This window comes from Protopterus annectens, chromosome 16.part0, assembly GCF_019279795.1.
Source record: "Protopterus annectens isolate FY-2018-M chromosome 16.part0, PAN1.0, whole genome shotgun sequence".
NCBI lineage: Eukaryota > Metazoa > Chordata > Ceratodontiformes > Protopteridae > Protopterus > Protopterus annectens.
In genome coordinates, this window is record NC_056750.1 from 330,473,637 (window position 1) to 330,492,171 (window position 18,535).

Sequence of the window (18,535 nt, forward strand, 5' to 3'; positions counted from 1 at the left end):
TATAGTGCACACTGTCTATAAAGAGCACTCAAAGTACCTGACAGAGGGTCATTAGGTATGTTTTTTTCAACACGTGTAGCCCTTTCATTTTCTGTTTTATTTGTCCTGAATCTTTAGTCCTCCACTACTCTCTTATACAGTTAAAGATGAAAGGAACTCTAAATTATTTGGGTCTACTTCATAATATTGAAATCTCATAACGTTGAATTTCATAACATTGAAACCATAACATCTAAATCCCAAAACACTGAAAACGCAAAACATTGAAAACTCAGAACATTGAAAGTGTGCTTCATAACATTGAAAACTATAATGGATATGTAAATAACATCCTCTCCACCTTTAACAACACCTAACTAACAAAGATATTTTCTACTACATTTCTGCAGGGGGGCAAGTCCCCCCTGCACCCCCCCCCCCATAAATTAAATATACCAACTCCAAGATCGCACTACAGTGGATAAAAGTTAATTTCCTAACCTCAGTGTGAGAAACATAGTAGAAAATTTGTTTGTTAGTTAGCTGTTGTTGTAGGTGGAGGTGATATTATTTACTTGTGCAATGTAGTTTTCAATGTTATGAAGCACACTTTCAATGTTCTGAGTTTTCAATGTTTTGAGTTTTCAGTGTTTTGAATTTTCAATGTTATGGTCTCAATGTTATGAAATTTCATTGTTATGAAGTAGACCCCATTATTCACATCAGTTCCCAACCCCCTTGCATGACTCCCGTTTCACTTCTTTCACCCATTAAACTCCTCATATTTCCTTGCAGTGTTGATCTCATATTAATAAATGTAAGCATTTGCTAAGACATTTATCTTTGTCTCAGGCCTCCTCCTTTTCAGATAACTAAATTCCTTAGCCATCCACAATATGGCTCATCTCTTCAAATTGAGAAGTGTTATAAATGTCGACAGCTCTCAATATTTACCACTCCTTCCTGCTTCTGCAGTCTCAGCATTCATTCTTTGTTGCTTTCCTGACTTAAGCTGACCTTTTTGCAAAAAAAAAAAATAAAAAAATAAAAAATAAAAAGTAAAAAGGAGTAACTGCAACTGCAGAAATGCTAAACATGTACAAAGCCATCTCTCCAAGTGTAGATATTTTGGAATATTCCCCTTATTTTACAAAATAATGCGATGATAAAGGCTTCTTATTTGGATTAAATGGGAAGCATTCTTCCAGTCAGCATGTCTAAATGATAGCAGTTAGTGAAGAGTATTTTTAGTATCCACATGGGTAAATGTTTACCTATGAGCTATCAATGATATATTTTTTTTTTACTATTTACTGAAAATTAAATATCAAAAGTGGTGAGCTGAAAAACTTAAAAGAAATACAAACACACACACTCACACAATATCTTTTTATTTATTTTTTGGTAGGGTGTCAAGCCCGACACACCCCAAAATGATATATACCAACTCCACAGTCACACCAAAGTAAAGAAGAGGGGAAAAAGCCAGGAACAGCACACTTACAAAATACTTAAAAAACAGAAGACTTACAAAATACAATACATTGAAGCAAAACTCACCATGACATTAAATTCTCAGACTTAAGTCACTTAACCACCAGTGCAGCAAACACCCATAGGTAAGCTATGGGTAACACATGTAAAGTAATTATTTCATAGAGCTCTGGGTATGAATACATAAATACTGTAAGTGACATAGTATTAGAATTAAATGTTCTCCACATCTATAGTCTTTGTTTTCTAGTTTCACTGTAGCAGTTTTGCCACCTGCTATCTCTCACTTGCAACAAAGTCTTTCATTTGCGTCTATACTTTTCATAGCTCACTTTAGTCTCCCAATAATTGCAGCCACTTTCTCACCTCCCCATTTCAAATGCTTGGTTACATTATCTTTTTCAACTCATACGTGTATTCTATCCTCAGACAATGGTGGATTATAATGGGACAAAACAAGCTGCCATCCAGGGTTCACAGAATCATACAATCCAATCTAAAATTCTTTGAAATTTAAACATTCAGACATCAGTCCTTTATTTACTTAACATTTGTTTACTGGGAAAGTTCAACTGGGACAGAGCCCATTTTTCAGCAGAAGCCTTGGGAGAAACACTCTAAACACATATTTGGAATGTGGGAGGAAACCAGAGCACCCAGAGGAAACCCAGGTGAATACAGGGAGGACATGCAGACTCTGCACAGAAGGCACCCCGGCCTAGAATTGAACCAGCGAACTGCTTACTGTGAGGTGACAATACTAACCTCTGCACCACTGTGCTACCCATTAGGTGATAAAATGTATTCAAATATGCATAGTACTTCATGCTTGAAAACAGTTTGTCTCCCTATTATAAGGAAATACCGCAAAGGCATTTTAAATTCTCTTTTTTTCCCTTTCCCTGAGACTCTTCATTTGTAGGCAGTACATGAAAGTGTATTGTGTAAATGTTAAATGCCCAGCAGTAGCCTTTCACTGCACAAGGATTTAGCAGGTATAATAGTCCTGTGAAAGGCAAGATATTCTTTGCTACTGTAACTCTCAACTGTTCTTGATAGTGCATAGTACCACATCATATTCTGTAATTAATTATGTAGAACATCCCTGATTTTGTCTCATATTTTTGCTTTAACCCTCAAAACATATTTAATTTTCTGGTAAATCACTGAAGATTACAGTAAGTCAGTAATGCCAGACATTACAGTAAGTCAGTAATGGCAGACATTACAGTAAGTCAGTAATGCCAGACATTAGAGCTGCATACTTCTTATCATTCAGAAAAGAAATATTGATTCAAAACCTGTTATTGTTTGAACTTTATAAGTGAATTAGAGTAATATTGATAAATTGTCCTGATTTTGGACCTTTGTGTTGCCATTATTTTTGGCTTTGTCCAAAGTTCTTGAGCAAAAAAGTTGAGAGTCATGTGCCTCGTATTTTTGCTCTGTTCATCCTAAAAACAATTTTGGCACATCTTTGAGGATTGCTGCAATGGCTAAATAATAAAAGACATTTTATTTTTAGAATTCTTATCCTTCAAAAATGTATTCCACTGAAACATGAAACTGTTAATATAGCAACTTTATAAGTATATAATAACAATATTTCAAATCTGTTCCTGATTTTGAGCCTTGTGTTCCTCATATTTTTTTGGCTTTGTCTCTGATTTTTCCCTTTATAGATTGAGAGACATTATTTTTTTATCACAGCCAGTGAGGTGTACACAACAAAGTGACTTTAAATGCTCACTGGGGGCAGGGCTGGATTAACAAGGAGGCTGATGGAACTGCAACTCTAGGCCCAGATTCTGAAAAAGGCCTTCTTTATTCTATTCCTAGTTTAGCATGAAATCCTCTGCTATTGTCACACCAAATAAGTAAACACCTTATAACATTCAACTCTAGAACCACAAGGCTCATAATACAGCATTGGGAGCTGCTGGGGTTATTTGTGGATAAACATAGCTTACCAAGCTGTGGGACTGTCCTGTATGAGTGCAGCCCAACTTTGGACATGTGTTTTCAGTCACCTTCAAGGTATGAATGGAGTGACTTACAAAACACACTACCACTCATGCGCACTGTCCTCCCACGGCATGACCTAACATCATACCTGTGTCGGCACGACCTAACCTAACATCATACCTGTGTCAGCACGGCCTAAACTAACATCATACCTGTGTCAGCACAGCTCAAACTGTATGCCAAAATTGGTATTGCAGGTATTAGCTGTATACCAGAAATGTACGGCAAGCATTTGGTCGGCGTATCAGTTACTGCTTGTAATACCAGTTCGGAGGAACAGGTATAGCTATATATATGCTGCATAATTCCCTTGACTTTAATGGGCAATCTTGACACTTAAAGCTTCTGCACTGGAATTAAAAGCCAAGTAAGACTTCACAGCTTACTTAATTCCTTTTTTGAAGTTGTGTATAGGGCTTTGAGGTACCTTGTTGGCCTACACAGGTTGGGCTACCTGACAGGTTTTTTTTTTTTTTTTTTTTGGACTCTGGCAAAGAGATACTGCTTAGGACCTCATGCTAACCCAAGTGTAATTACTTTTGGAATCTTTGAGATTTTCTTCTTCAATATATTATAATGGGGAAAGTAAGTGCACCATCATATTCTAACAGTAAGTATATCTTCATAGTGTCAACCTGGTTGGTAATCAGGGTTTAATAATAAATAAAATTACCTGCTAAAGGAAATCAACAAAAACATTTCCTTTCCCTTATAAAAATGACTTGATCTTTCAGGTTCCTGTTACATTACTTTCCAAATTTGGTGGTGTTATTATTCAAAATGACATTTATTTTGTCATTGTCTTGCTGACCAGCTAGAAACCAGTACCCAAAGGGCACTTTTATTTTCCCATCCTACCCATTATAGTATCCCAAATCACCCTGTGGAGGTGTCCATCTTTTCCATTGAGAGTAGCATTTCAGTACCCACTCTTATTACTGTAGTGGGAAAGAACAACCAGTACTTTTTTATTAATATGTTCTCTATAATGTTCTTATAAATTGTGAAATGCATGCAAATGCCCACTTCATTTTTGTCTCCATGTCCTCAGACATAGCCAGCAATTGTATACCTAGATCTCCCCTTCTGGTCTCCATTACAGGGTGCTCCTTCTGTGGAATACCTTACTCATTTTCCCTGACCTCCCAGAACTGGGCATCATTTGCTTATCCCTACCTTTCCTGGCTGGCTACCTGAATAGCAGATCCACTACTTGACACTGGTTGCCTGCACTGTAGTCAGGGTTACAACCTCAACATCACTGAAGTTACCCTTTACAATGAAATATTGTTTTACTCTACCTGAGCAAAACTGAAAGGAAAGATGAAATGTTACTGTTATTCTTTGCATCAGTTACTTAATACTGCATCCACATGAAGAACTACAAGGTATGAAACAGGGGCTGCTTAAGACACTGGAAGGGAAAAAATAGACCTTGTGCATAAATTACTGAAATTAGCCTTATTCTTTGAGTTACATCTCTGAGTCTGTTCTTCTTAGAAGTGTATCTGTGGAGTGAAAAAAAAACAGGATTCTGTTCTCACATTGTAGTGAAAAAATGCACTGCAATAATGCAGCCAAACTATTAAAATCAGATGGTACCAACTGCTTAAATTAATGTGGTACTGCCTACCTTGCAGCACACCATGTCTCATTTTAATTCAGTATTAAAATTTTATAACAGTTACTTCAAAAAGAAATGCATCTCATAAATCTGCAGTCTTGGATCTTAGAAACTCATGCTTTAAATAAGTATCTGAGGAAAGAAAACATGATTTTCTACTTTCCTTTCATGAGCAGTTTTTGTTTATTATTAAACCTTGCTGACTATCACAAAGGTACTATGGGATTCCATTTCCCATAAGAATACTACAGAGCATTCTCTCCCTTCATACTCTACAGCGGGAAGAAGTATAGCGCTGCATTCTTGAAGCATAAGGGAACTGCATAGTGTCAGCCATGTTGGTTATACCAGTTTAGTATTAACTAAAATTATTCAGTAAAAAAGTAGAAAATTATGCTGATCCTTGTGAACAGCTTAGCTGGTGAGTTAGGTTTCTGTTACTGGGTAATGTATGTGATCTTCCTTAAAAGCCTATCACAAAAAAATAAAAAGGTAAAATGATGCAGTCATGAGACTAGAATTCTTTGCATTATACATCCTTTTAAATTACAAATAAAACATTTACTATATTTAACTTACCAATAACTAAGCAGTGTGACATATGCATTTCTAATGGGAAATGGAGCACAAAAGAAAAAACATAGACTACGGTATTTACATGAAACAGGTTTAAACAAGAGTGTCTGTAAAATGCAGTTTCAGAGAATAATGTTTTATATGATATTACTTTTCAGTAAAATTGCTCTTGTCTGTGATGTCAGTTCATGCCTTCTCACAAAACATCTGTGCTTAACATTAAAACTGCTCCCAGTCTGTACAGCCATTTCTTGCCTTCTCATGAAACACTGGTGTTTAACATTAAAATCGATTTCAGTCCATTATGCCAGGTTTTGTCTTCTCATGAAACATCAGTATCTGTGTTGTCACTTCCTGTTACATTCTCCCAGTCCACTCCTTGGTTTGACGTACTTCTTAACATTATGTTTCGTCTCCTATTTGGTGAAAACCATTAAACCATTTTAATTATATGGTTGAGCTTCTCACTGTTTTAACAAATCTATTCTCTTACCATTGTAACTATGTTGAGATTTGTAGCATCAAACAGCTTTGCATTAAAAAATAGAACCTTGGAATCCTTCTTCTGATTTTAGAAGGCTTATAAATACTTTCCTCACAAACTGCCAACTATATCATAAATACCTTTGTGCCAATTAACCACTGTCATACAAGTCTCTGGGCAAAGTTGTCTGCCTTAATGATGTATATAAGACTGCAGCATTTTTTGTTACCTGTAGGTGAAACAACTTTTAAGATATTCATTCCAATGTGAAATTGGTACTAATCTTCACCTAACTGCTTCACCATATCAATGGAAGTGCTCTTGTTAATCATTGCATTTTAGATGCATTGGGCCCAATTCCAAAAGATTTGCTGTCAGTGTAAATTACCAATTATGCAGAGAGCATACAGACAGCAGGTTTTGTGGAATCTGATCCCCATAGCAAGCCTGTTTATAGATAGGCCTTACACTGAAGTAAGTAATTTACACTGAGAAGAAGTCTTTCAGAATCAGGGCAGACTTATACTAGAGCAACCTTTTTTGGAATCTGGCCCATTGTTTTCCTAAAACCAATCACATGTATAGACTTCAAAGATAACAGTACTGCACTCCATTTTTGATGTATTAATGTAAATATGGAAATATTTCATTTTTTTATAACTTTTCATAAACACGCCTCAATATATCAAGCCCTTTACATCCCAATTTATCAACTTTTCTGTGCTACCAGATATCACCTTGTTCCTTAATGCATGAGAAATCGCAAAGCAGGCTGGTGTTACAAGAAACAAGGATAACATTTATTCTTAAGCGCTTTCATCACAGATTACAGTTGACTTCTTCAGAAAAAACAGAGTGCCTCCACCCCACTCCTTAAATACTCATTACAAACACATTCCAAACCAATTTGTAAAAACACCATAGGCATTTAAAGGTACAGACTCCCTGTTTGCTCCACAATTGTGCATGCAAGATAAAAACAAACTAACTATAAAACATGATTCAACATGTACTTTAAACTTAGTATTTTGACAAAAAATCATAAAGTGAACAATTGAATAAAAAATCAACAATTAGATGAAAAAATCAACAATTAGATAAAAAATCAGCTTTTAACCTCAAAAAGCTGGTGATTGAAACCATTTCATTCAGCCCTGGAAAAATATTGGCGTTGACCCTTAATTGCCATAACAGTTCTTTGTATTCAAGTCAGTAATCCATAGGACCTCCTCTCTCATCCATAGTCAGCTGTTCAAGAACTGTGAATTTAAAATTGTGACCTGAGTGGGCACTGATGTGCTTGGCCAGTGAATTTTTTTAGGTTCATTTTCCTAATGTCATATAAATGCTGGTAAATATGTGTACGAAAGGCATTTTTGGTCTTGCCTATATAAAAACAGGCACACTTCTGATAAATACCAGTATATATGACATTCTTACTGCTACAGTTGTACTTATACTGAAATTTCACCCATCCATATCCGTTAAGAAAACACTGTCACCTTCCATAATATACTTGCAGTTGGACATTCTCCCTAATGCTCCAGCCGTATTGACACCTTTCCTTCTCGCTAAGATATTTTTAACACTGGTGTCCTTTCTGTACACTACCACAGGGGCGTCCCCTACTCTCTCTCTTATGGCATTGTTTTCTGTCAAAATAATTCTTAATGCATGGCCTACCAGCCATGACCAGTGGTGCATTTAGGCATGGGTGCAGGGGCACACGCCGACCCCTTTTAAAACTTGTTTTTTTTTTTTTAATCAGGTGGGTGCAGCTTTTCTTTTTTCTGCACAATCTGGTGATGTCATCCTGTCACAAAATGCGTCTAACACACAATGGAGATGCGACTGGAGTTTGCAGTCAAATGATTTCTTTTTATAACGATCTTCCTCCAGCTGCATCTCTGTTGTAATTTAGGTGCGTTGGTAAGAGCTTAACCTGACAGAGGACTAGTAAGCTTCATATTGTTAACCTGAGACAGAAAATCTAGTTCTAAAGAAAAATACAATTTTGAATCTATCTGCTCTGCTAAGGTAATTTATTTTATTTTTAATTTGTTTTATTGCAGCATACCATCTCGGCGCCAAATTAAGAAATGGTACAGTTGAGACTGATGCGTTTTGCACGCTAAATTCTTACCAACAAACTTTATGCAATATTGGTGGCATTTGAGGGATAATTCTTGCTACTTTCTGTCTCTCTTTCTTTTCTTTTCTTTTTTTTTTTTATTTAACTCGTGTTGTATTTCCTGATGACGTCAGAAAAAGTCAGTCTGCATTACTACTCTGTTTAATTATGTTATTTCGCTCCTTGCGCTGACGGTAGCCATCTTTGTGGTGTGAAGCAGTAGCTTGAGAAGTTTCTTGCTTTTATGTTATCATTTTTCTTCACTTGTTTTTGAAGTCACTCCTGACAGTTCTACATTTGCATTGTAAAATGTAAAGATTGCAAAAAGCTATAGGTTTGAGAAAAATGTTAATTGCACTTATTATATGTGTACGAGCAGTGTAGTTCCTAAAAGTATGTTAAATGTTACTAACTGAATGTGTTTCTTTACCCCTGTTTAGGCAATGTCACTAATTGTTGTTGCTTCCTGTTATATCTTATTTTTGGCAAGAGGTTTCATAAGATTGAAATGGAAACCATAATTACCCTTTTTTTCTCACTGCATTCATACATGCCTCACACAAACACACATACTTCTGTAAACTGATTTATATCTACTGTCATACGAGATATAAAAGAATTCCAAGCATATTTGCGTTCTAAACAGTCACGAGTTAAATAGAAAATTCTTTGTTGTTTTCTTTGTCTTAATAAACCTAGCTGAGCTTGTGTTGATTATAGGGGCACATCATTAGTCAGACTCAAGTAAATGCATTTAAATGGTAAAAAAAATATGACAAATAGGCAAATTGTTCGGGTCTGTGTAACTGCCACTTACATCTATCTTTCCTTAGTAACTTGATGAACTCGAATCCATATAAGTGCGTATGTATTAAGAACCTGTAATTTCTGTGGTGGTTCATATGACACAAAGCAAAGATTTTGCTGTCTGACAGCTAGTTTACTGGTAATGTCACTGTCCAGTCTGTTTTTTAATGATATTTGTTTATTGCAGCTGGTTGAGCATTTGCTTTGTAAGTTTACAATATGATGGACCCGCAAAACTATTTTTTTCTGATATGGCTTGCTCTTGGTTTGCAAGGAATGAAGATGTGTTGCAGATACTATTACAATTATTATTATTGTTGTTGTAGTTCTGTTGAGATTAATTACTGACATTCACAGGCATGGCTTTTGGGGCCTGAACAAGAATCTGTAGAACTATCTTCAGAATGAATAATTAGAGATGGTTCTGAACGAGTTTATAGTTTCCCCCTAAAATATTTTCAGTTTTGTTTTGTGTAGACTTGTGTGCATGAATAAGCAAACCAACACTAGATAAGTTGCAATGCTCTAGCTGCTCAATGTGACCTGCAGTGGTGCATGTAAGCTGTTCTCCTGGCCATTCTCCTCAATTCCTGGATATTTAATAATGTAATAGTGCCTGCAATGAAAGGGACCAATGACATGCCTATCTGTTTCAACAAACAGGAATGATGGCTGATTAGACTAATTGTGCTGTCTCTGTAGCTTTTATTTCTTTATTTCTGTTTTGCTACACTATCTCGGGGACATAGAGGGTTAATGCCTTGACTATAGGCCAGGTGACCCTAGTATGATAAGCAGCTCAAGCACTTGACAGAGAAGGTAGGGTGCATGTGTATGTGCATCCTTGAAGATATGGCAAGGCAAAGCAAGATGTGTTTAGCCACAGTCTCTCAAGGAAAGGTGACATAGAATATGTATGTATTCTGGGAGCATGATTTTGGCTTACTAACACGCAGTACAAGGGTAGCCTTCATTAGTCAGTGCACAAGAGCATGCATTCAAGGCTTTGTTCTTACCTGCAGGTGTTGGGGTTAGGCAATACAAGTGATATCATTTCAATGATGCCAACAAGAGCACACGCATCACTCATATCTGCCTGCATGATGGCCTCTCCGCACAGCTCTCACCCTGATACAGTACTGGAGTAAATTCATTAGTATGGGGGAAGGGGGCAAATAGACAAATCTAATTGGGAGAGGTTTGATAGTCAGCAGTCAATGTACAAAAAATATAGAAAAAATATTTTGTTTGATTGGGTTAGTCTCTAGCCCTGTGACCTGTTTTCTGAGTAGACCCAAGGTGAACTTCATGTTGACCCAGAGGAAGTCTTAGCTAGAGCACTGAGGAAATTCCCATAACTTTTTTAATGGAGGTCACTGGAGGGCCATTGCTGCTGAGACAACTTAGCCAATGCAGTGTTTAGGATACATCATCTATTTGTGAAGTCATGAAACATTTGAGCAAATGCAGCAGGAAATAAGAAATATAGTTCCTTCAAATATGCAAGATAATCAGACAAATACATTCAAAAGTAATGTCATGTCTTCATTAGGTTCAGACAATGCTACACTTGTGCAGACATCAACCTAAAAAGAACCAGAGGATGTTAATTCAGTTCCATACAGTGATTTGGTAGAATGTTCATAGGATCATAGGAAGTTACTAGGCTATTTGCCCTCAGGCCCTTACAAGCCTACCCAAGAGTTTAGTCCATGCTTAGAGAAGTCATTACCGGTGCCCCTGTCCAGCAGGGACATGGGTGGAATCCCAGGGGTATATTTTCTGTTTCCCATCCAGTTATCCCAGTTGCACTTAAAAAGGAGTAAAGAGGTACTCTGCTTGATGTGAAGACGGAGTCTATTCCACATATGGGGAGTCTCTGGGACACAAATCTGTACCACCAACAAGTCTTGTTGATGTCACAGACCAAGTTGAGGCCGTGCATGTGAGTTACTCGAGTGGAGCTTGACTTGTGGATATGCAGCAGTCCCATCAAGGTGGGGTCCATGATCGCCTTGTATGCCAGAAAGAGATCACCTCTGAGGAGTCTATATGAAACTGAGCAGAGAGATAGGGCTTTTAGCCTATCTGTGTATGGTAGATGTTTGAGGCCCTGGATTCTCCTGGTGAGGAACCCCAGTGGTTTTTCCAGCTGCTGCATATGCTTTGCGAGGTACATGTCGAAAGGGGTGTTGTACTCGATAATGGGCCTTACAAGGGAAGAATACAGAGATGTTATGACCTCCTTGTCCCTGGATGAGATATCCTTACTTATGAGGTGGGCCATGTAGAAGGCTTTCCATACTACAGAAACAACATGGCGGTCAAAAGTCAGGTTGCTATCAACCTGGGTGCCCAATATCTGTTTAAATATGTATGAGTAGTTTCAGGTAGCAGAATCATGCCTGATGCCAAATAGGGTAGTGGGAAAATTTAAAAAGCACTTTTTAGTGAATCTCAAGGGACAGTTACAGAAAAGCAGATGTCATGATTAGCAGTCAGAATTTGTAACGGAGTGCAAGTGACTTCTGCTTAGCACTATCTACCCACCAGACACACTTTCCAGAAAATTAACTGCATTGACTTTGCATCAGGTTCATCATTGTACACTGACACGTGAGAATAATGCAGTGTTTCTGCATTGTGCAGCAAGAATAGGGGATGTTTTGCAGAAAGATTAGTGCATGTTGTCAGTCATTTGCACTGTCTGTATGCTGAACTACTGACCAAGGGTGATGTCATTGTAGCAAGTTATGTTTCTGTGTTGCAGTGCTCTAAACAGACTCATCAGTTATTCATATGGGCTCCAGCAAGAGCATTCTGTATGAATTATTAGAAGTGAATTGCAATGCGCCTTTTTAATCCCCATCTGTTGTCTAGCAAATGTGGTGTAGGAGGCATGCTGTATGCGGTTAGAGAGTAACTACAGTATTACAAAAAGATTGGTGGTTTGTACATAGTATGTTAACATAAATATTATATATGGCTTAAGTAAGATGATCTGTCACCAAACTTCTAGAATTTATTTGCAAAGAAATTCCTTAAGAGAAGACTGTTCTGGGCAATGATGGTTCATACCTCTCAAATGGTCCTGAGTTTTGCTGAATGTCCCAGGTTTTGTTACATATTTTTGCCCTGTCCCTTGTAAAAGTCAATCAGTAAAGCTAACATTAGAGTTTCCTGCTTATTGCTCAGAAAATGTATGTTGTTGCATACTGTTAACTTTAAGTGTCCCAATTTCAATATAGTAAGTAATGAGCCTGACAGCTTTGTTGTAGTGGTGAAATTACAAGGGAAATCATTAATGACCAAGTAATTTTAAACATCATGCTGAAAGAGTAGATTTTCATTGTAAATTTGCTATCTTCTGTTAACGTATTAACGACTAACAAAAGCGGTAGCATTGAACTACTAAAGCAAACTTTCAAGTACTTGCTGTTTCTCATAATGTAACATAATGAATGGAAAATGTTCTTGTTTTTCACTTTGAGTTTAGTATGGTTTTGAAGTCAAGAAAAGTAAGATGGGTAGGGACTGTGACTTTAATTTCCCTACACTTCCTCTGATTTGTCTAGTGTTGGCAAGGTACCAAAACACTTTTTGCTTGCCTCATTTGATACAGTGCACTGTTCACCTTTAGATGATTTTTTCGAGTTTTGGACAGTTTTTGATAACAAACCGAGTGTTAAACTAGTTTAACGGTCATTCTGATCTTAATCTAACCAGTCTAGATTTTATTAAAATACTTGTACTATCTGTAGATGTGCTGCACAGGAATTGCCTATTTCTACTACCATATCCACAGCAAAATTATGTGCAGCTGAACGTAAATTGATTTGATGTCTTTCCACATGTGATGTCAGAAAATAATATGGGAGGGACCACATACCACCTATATATTACAGCTTCTTGAGTTTTCTTTCTTTAACACAAAATTGCTTTAAATTTGAAAATCATCATTTTTTACAAAAAGAAGGCACTGCATTTGCCCCTGCATATGCCATTATTTTTATGAACCATTTTGAGACTCTCTTTATTTACAATACTGAATTCTGTTCTAAACATGTGGTTATTTATAAGAGGTTCATCGATTATTTGATTTTCATTTGTAAGGGTGACACGGTCAATTTATATAAGTTTATGAAGAATCTTAATGAGAACAGTTTTGGTTTACAGTTTACCCATAAAGTTAACTAAGAGAAAATACAATTCTTGGATTTGGAATGTTTCATATCCAAATATCAGACCATTATCCAAAAATATAATTTTAGGCCTTATAGCAAGGAAACGGCTGTCAACAATTGTTTGGCAGCCAATAGTATGCATCCTCCACATTTGGTGGCTTCATTACCATACGGGGAATATAAACATATCAGTATCAATACTTTTTAATAAGTCCACTTTAGGTCAAAAATTCTTGAAAGTTAGACATAAGCTTTTAAATAGGGGATATCCTGCTATAAGTCTGGATAAAGCTGAATCCGGAGCTGGGGGATGTGGGAGAATCTCCCATGGCATACAGAATGCAGTTGGTGGAGAGATACATGATACTGTACATTCAAACAGGGGGAATAGGTTATTCTTTGTTTCCAAATATTCCCCTCTCTCGGATATGTTGAGGGATGTGATAGATAGATTTTGGCCACTAATATGTGATGACCCATCATTAAGTGGTTTGTTTCTGAGGAAAAAAACATTTTCATATAGCAGGTTTTTAAACCTCAAGGAATTATTAAACAAAATTATTAAAATTATTAAACTCAGGGACCTGACAGGGGGGGAAGGACATGTTGGTAGCTTTCCATTTGGAAGATGTAGGGTGTGTGGAAAAATAAAAAATCTGGATGGGACTAACATCAATTTGAAAAAATACAGAGCCAAAAGTCAGTTCAATTGCCGTTCTTGTGGGGTAGTATATATCATTGGGTGTGGTTGTACCCCCACAAGATGGTATATAGGACAGACTAAGAGAATGGTTAAAAGCCGTGTGATGGAACATCTAGGTGACATTAGAAACAGAAGATTGCAACGCCCAGTGGCTAACCATTTTCATGCTATTCATGGTGGCTCTGATATGAGTTTCTTTTGGAGTGACAAAGTGACTTTGGGAGAAAAACGTTTGCAATTGGAAATAAAGTTTATAACCAGTTTTGGTACTCTTTTTCCAAAAGGTTTAAATCAGGAGATTAATATTCATGTCAGTTGAATTTATATTTATGAAATGTATTTATCAAATGGTATCTAGACATATTTGTCTATTGTATTAACAGTATCATGTGTATAACTGCGGTGGTGGTGCTGCGGTAGCGTTGTCGCCTCAGAGTTAGAAGTTGCCCGTTCGATTCTCAGTTAGAGCGTCTTCTGTGTGGCGACATGCGTGAATGGGCATTCCTTCATTGAAGGTTGTGTGTTAGGCCCGGCAAGCCAGCACGTAAAACTCTACTGCCAATCATTAGCGGACCGAAGTTCCACTGTGGTGACCCCTAACTGGGAAAAGCCAAAAGACACAAACAAATTAACAGTATCATGTGTATGCATTTATTAAGTAGCACTGTCCGGATGATGGGAAAGGGTTAAACATTTTCACTGTTCAATGGGTTAATTAATTAATTGATTAATTAACTAATTTATGGTTAAATGTGCATATTATATAAGATGTTTGTGCTGGTAAAACAGTTATTCCCTTGAAGGCACCAAGTTGAGGTACCAGGAATGCAGCACGAATAAACAGCTTGGATTTTACATACCTGCTTGGTCTTTGGTATATTGTTTCAACTGATTCAGCCTTATGATTTTTGTTTCTCTATTTAGGACTGGTGTTTGTATCCGTTTTTGTGGTTGAGCTGAATTAGCTGACTTCATTATGGGTGGAGTATGGACAGATTCAAGTTCTATTTCTACCTCTGTCGTGGATCTTTGGAAAGAAAGAGATCTGAGATTGACTAGTGGTGATCCTTGGTCCCTGGGAGAACCAGACTTGAATAAAGGTGATTTCATTCAATTAGAATGGCTCCTTACTAAAGAGGTAACTTTATTTTATGATATCAGACTTTTAGATAAGTATATAAGCCTGGATCTAATCCCAGGGACCTAAGGGCCGATCATTTACCTGCTTTTGATTTATTGGAGGAGTGGAAGAATGTATTCCTAGCTTGCACTGCAGGCTGGTTGAAAATTTGATAAAAAGGAATACGAGACAGTGGGAGTAAATCCAGGAAGAGATCTTACATTTGTAGGAACATTTAATGAAATATGTTCCGAGTGAGACTTTTAATAGTAAATTGATGAAAATCAAGTCCCGCATTTCCAAGACAGAGGAGACTATTGTTAATAGGAAGAGGGGAAAGCTCGGATGTGATGTCAAAGATTATAAAAACAATTTAATTTTCTCCTGGCAATGGAAACTGAGGAGAGGTAGATCCAGTAGATGTCAAAACACGAGTAGTTCTCACGATATGAGCATAACACTTCGGTTTCCTCTGCCGAAACACCTTCCAGCTGCAAGAAGAGCATATCCTTTGAGGAACTGAATCAAATGGAGGTAGACCTGCAAGAACAATCATCAACGGTTCAACAATCCTAAGCATGGGGTCGGAGATGGCAGAATGGTAACGCCAACAACAGGGGTGTCAATAGGGGGAATAAAACTGAGGAATTTAACTATGGTCATGTTCGAGAAGATGTTAATGTTACAGACTGTGTTCCATTGCCTTCATGTAGGTATGTGCAGCAACGATTTACCCAGAACAGTGGGACTAGTTTAAAAATAATTAATTTGTCTGATCTAAAGGTGGACAAAGACATTGAATCTTTGATGCTAAAAGGCACAAAATTTGTTCCTACACATTTTCCTAGTTTGGCTGACCTTATATTTGGAGGTTGGCCGTTTTTTGTAGGAAATTACATTTAAAAGTGTATTTTCAGAAATCTGTCTCTCAGTCATCTTTTGTAAGCGGGGAAATTGATGCTTTTGATTCAAGTGATATTTCAGAAGATTCCCTATTGAATATGTCTATTTATGAAAATGAGTTGGTTGACATTCATAGAGTGTCATCTGAGGAGAATTTGGATATCACTGAAAACATAGTGACTGGCATTCGTACAGGATATGGCAAACTTTTAGTGCCACAGGTTCCATATACTAGCAATTTTATGTCACCAAAATTATGCTCATCAGTTTGTCAATTTGAAAATGTTGTTTGTAGACAGGTTGAGTTGGATTATGAGAAACTGAAAAAGAGGTGTAGAATGTACAACCTAAATACGAATGAATGGTCAACCTTACAAAATCTATGCAAAATAAATGACAAATATGTTTTTACACAGGCTGACAAGGGTGGCAATTGGGTCGTTCTGTCTAGAAACATTTATTGTAACATGGCAGAGGACCTGTTAAAGGATAGATCTATATATGTCAAATTTGCAAAAAATCCTGTTGCTGATTTCAATGCTGCCTTGTTAGATATTCTTGAGAGAGGTGAGAGGTTGTTTTTTTTTTCTCACCTGTGGATGTAAACAAATTATATATTAGCAATCCCAGGGATGCTATTTTTTTTATTATCCCCAAAATCCACAGGTGTGTGAAAAACCCACCAGGTAGGCCGATAGTTTCTGGGAGGGGATCCTATTTACAGAATGTTGGCATTTTTCTAGATTATCAGTTAAAGATATATTTACCTAGAATCATGTCTTATATTAAAAATATTAAGGATTTCTCCGACCTGATGGGGGGGCTGGAGTGGAATTTGGATTTCTGCTGGGCCAGTGTAGATGTTAAAGCTCTCTACACTAATGGACAAAAAGCTTTTTATATTAGACTTAATGAGTATAGTTAGATGTACTCACAGACAATTATATAGATTTCTTCTATATGATATGTTAAAAAGCAGGGAATAGAATGTATGTAGATCATTAATACAGAGGCGCTGTTTCCTCTAACCTAATTGATGCTTTATAAGTTTATAAGTTCATAGGTATATACTAGGTTAATGACCAATAGTGCCTTTATAAGCCTAGCCTCTCAACTCAATCCAATTGAATTCCAATTTAACATGTGAGATTAAATTGGAGAGGTATATTACTTAGGAAGAGTATGTTAGGAGGTTGCTAAAATGTTTAGGTTCCATAATTTTATTTAAATTATATATCTCCCCATTTGTATATGAAAACAATCATTTTTCTTTCTGTTTGTCAAAATACAAATTTACATTTCCAACAAACAGCTGATAGAGCGACCAAGGCAGCATACAAACTCTTTCCTTAAAACGTTTATTGTGTCACACAGGAGGTAAGCGCTTTCGCATAAAAATGCTTCTTCAGACCTATAAAATCCAACATAAAATCAGAGCTATATATACTCAATAAAAATTCAAAAACACCCAATAGCAAAGCTCACTTAATTACATTCAGTAATGCCCTTAAAAGCATAGTACATCTTGAGGCTTCCCGAACAAACATGATGGTAAAAAACAAATCATTCTGTCAACAAAAGAAATATTACCAAGAGAATACAACATTACAATGCAGCATTACAATCCCAGCCCAACATTTATTTAGGTATTCTACGTTTCTTTAAAAAAGGCTTGATGGAAGCCCGTTTATTAAGTCCAGCACCTCTATCAGCTCTTAATATGATCATCCAGTTAGTTTCTTTAAACTCAGTATGATTACGTATATCATCCATTCATATACATACTGGGAGTAATAATGTCAATGGCTCTAAATGTAAACTGATGTAACTCTCTGTGTAAAATAACATGTTTAGAAAGGGCATTACATTCAATACCCTTCCTTATACTATAAATATGCTCCCTAATTCTTTCACGTAGGGACCGATTAGTCTTCCCTACATAAAATGATTTGCATAAAATACACTGAGCAAGATACACAACATTAGAAAACTTACAATCCGCATTTACATTAAAAGAAAAACTTCTATTTAGGTCAGGATGATCAAATGTCTCAGACATATTAATGAACTCACAAAAATTACAGCCACCACATGCCAAAGAAATCCCTGTTCTAGTGGACTTCCTACTCAATTTCCTATCACTACAAAGAATTCTCTTCAACTTATTCCTAAAAATAAAAGAAGGACTAGGACCAACAATATCACCTAACTCAGGATCTACTTGTAAGATTGACCAATGCTGCTTAAATATATCACAAACTATTCTTTGATCTCTGGTAAAAAATAAAAGGAATCCTAACCAAATCAGATTGTTTATTCATGGAAGATGTCAATTCCACTAACTCAGTCACTTTAGGCCCATAATAAGGGGCTGCTGTCCCTTGTCTGAGAGTACTCAAATTAGCCCAATTACCTAAAATTTAATTTGTCTAATAACCTCGTGATACTAACCTCTGTTGCAAATGGCCAATTTCAGACTGGAAACCTTCAAAAGTTGGATTAATT

At 36.7% G+C, this 18,535-nt stretch overlaps 1 protein-coding gene across 3 annotated transcripts in view; it reads right to left on the reverse strand.

The window, feature by feature from the left end:
* Positions 1–2,692: 2,692 nt before the first annotated feature.
* The window catches only part of CARD9 (caspase recruitment domain family member 9), a 706,605-nt gene continuing 690,762 nt past the window's right edge, over positions 2,693–18,535 (reverse strand). For all 3 annotated transcript variants that reach the window (XM_044058722.1, XM_044058720.1, XM_044058723.1), the window contains one exon: positions 2,693–6,114. In XM_044058722.1, the coding sequence (XP_043914657.1) occupies positions 6,021–6,114 (94 nt within the window). In that variant the 3' untranslated portion in view covers positions 2,693–6,020. The remainder of the gene's footprint in view (positions 6,115–18,535) is intronic.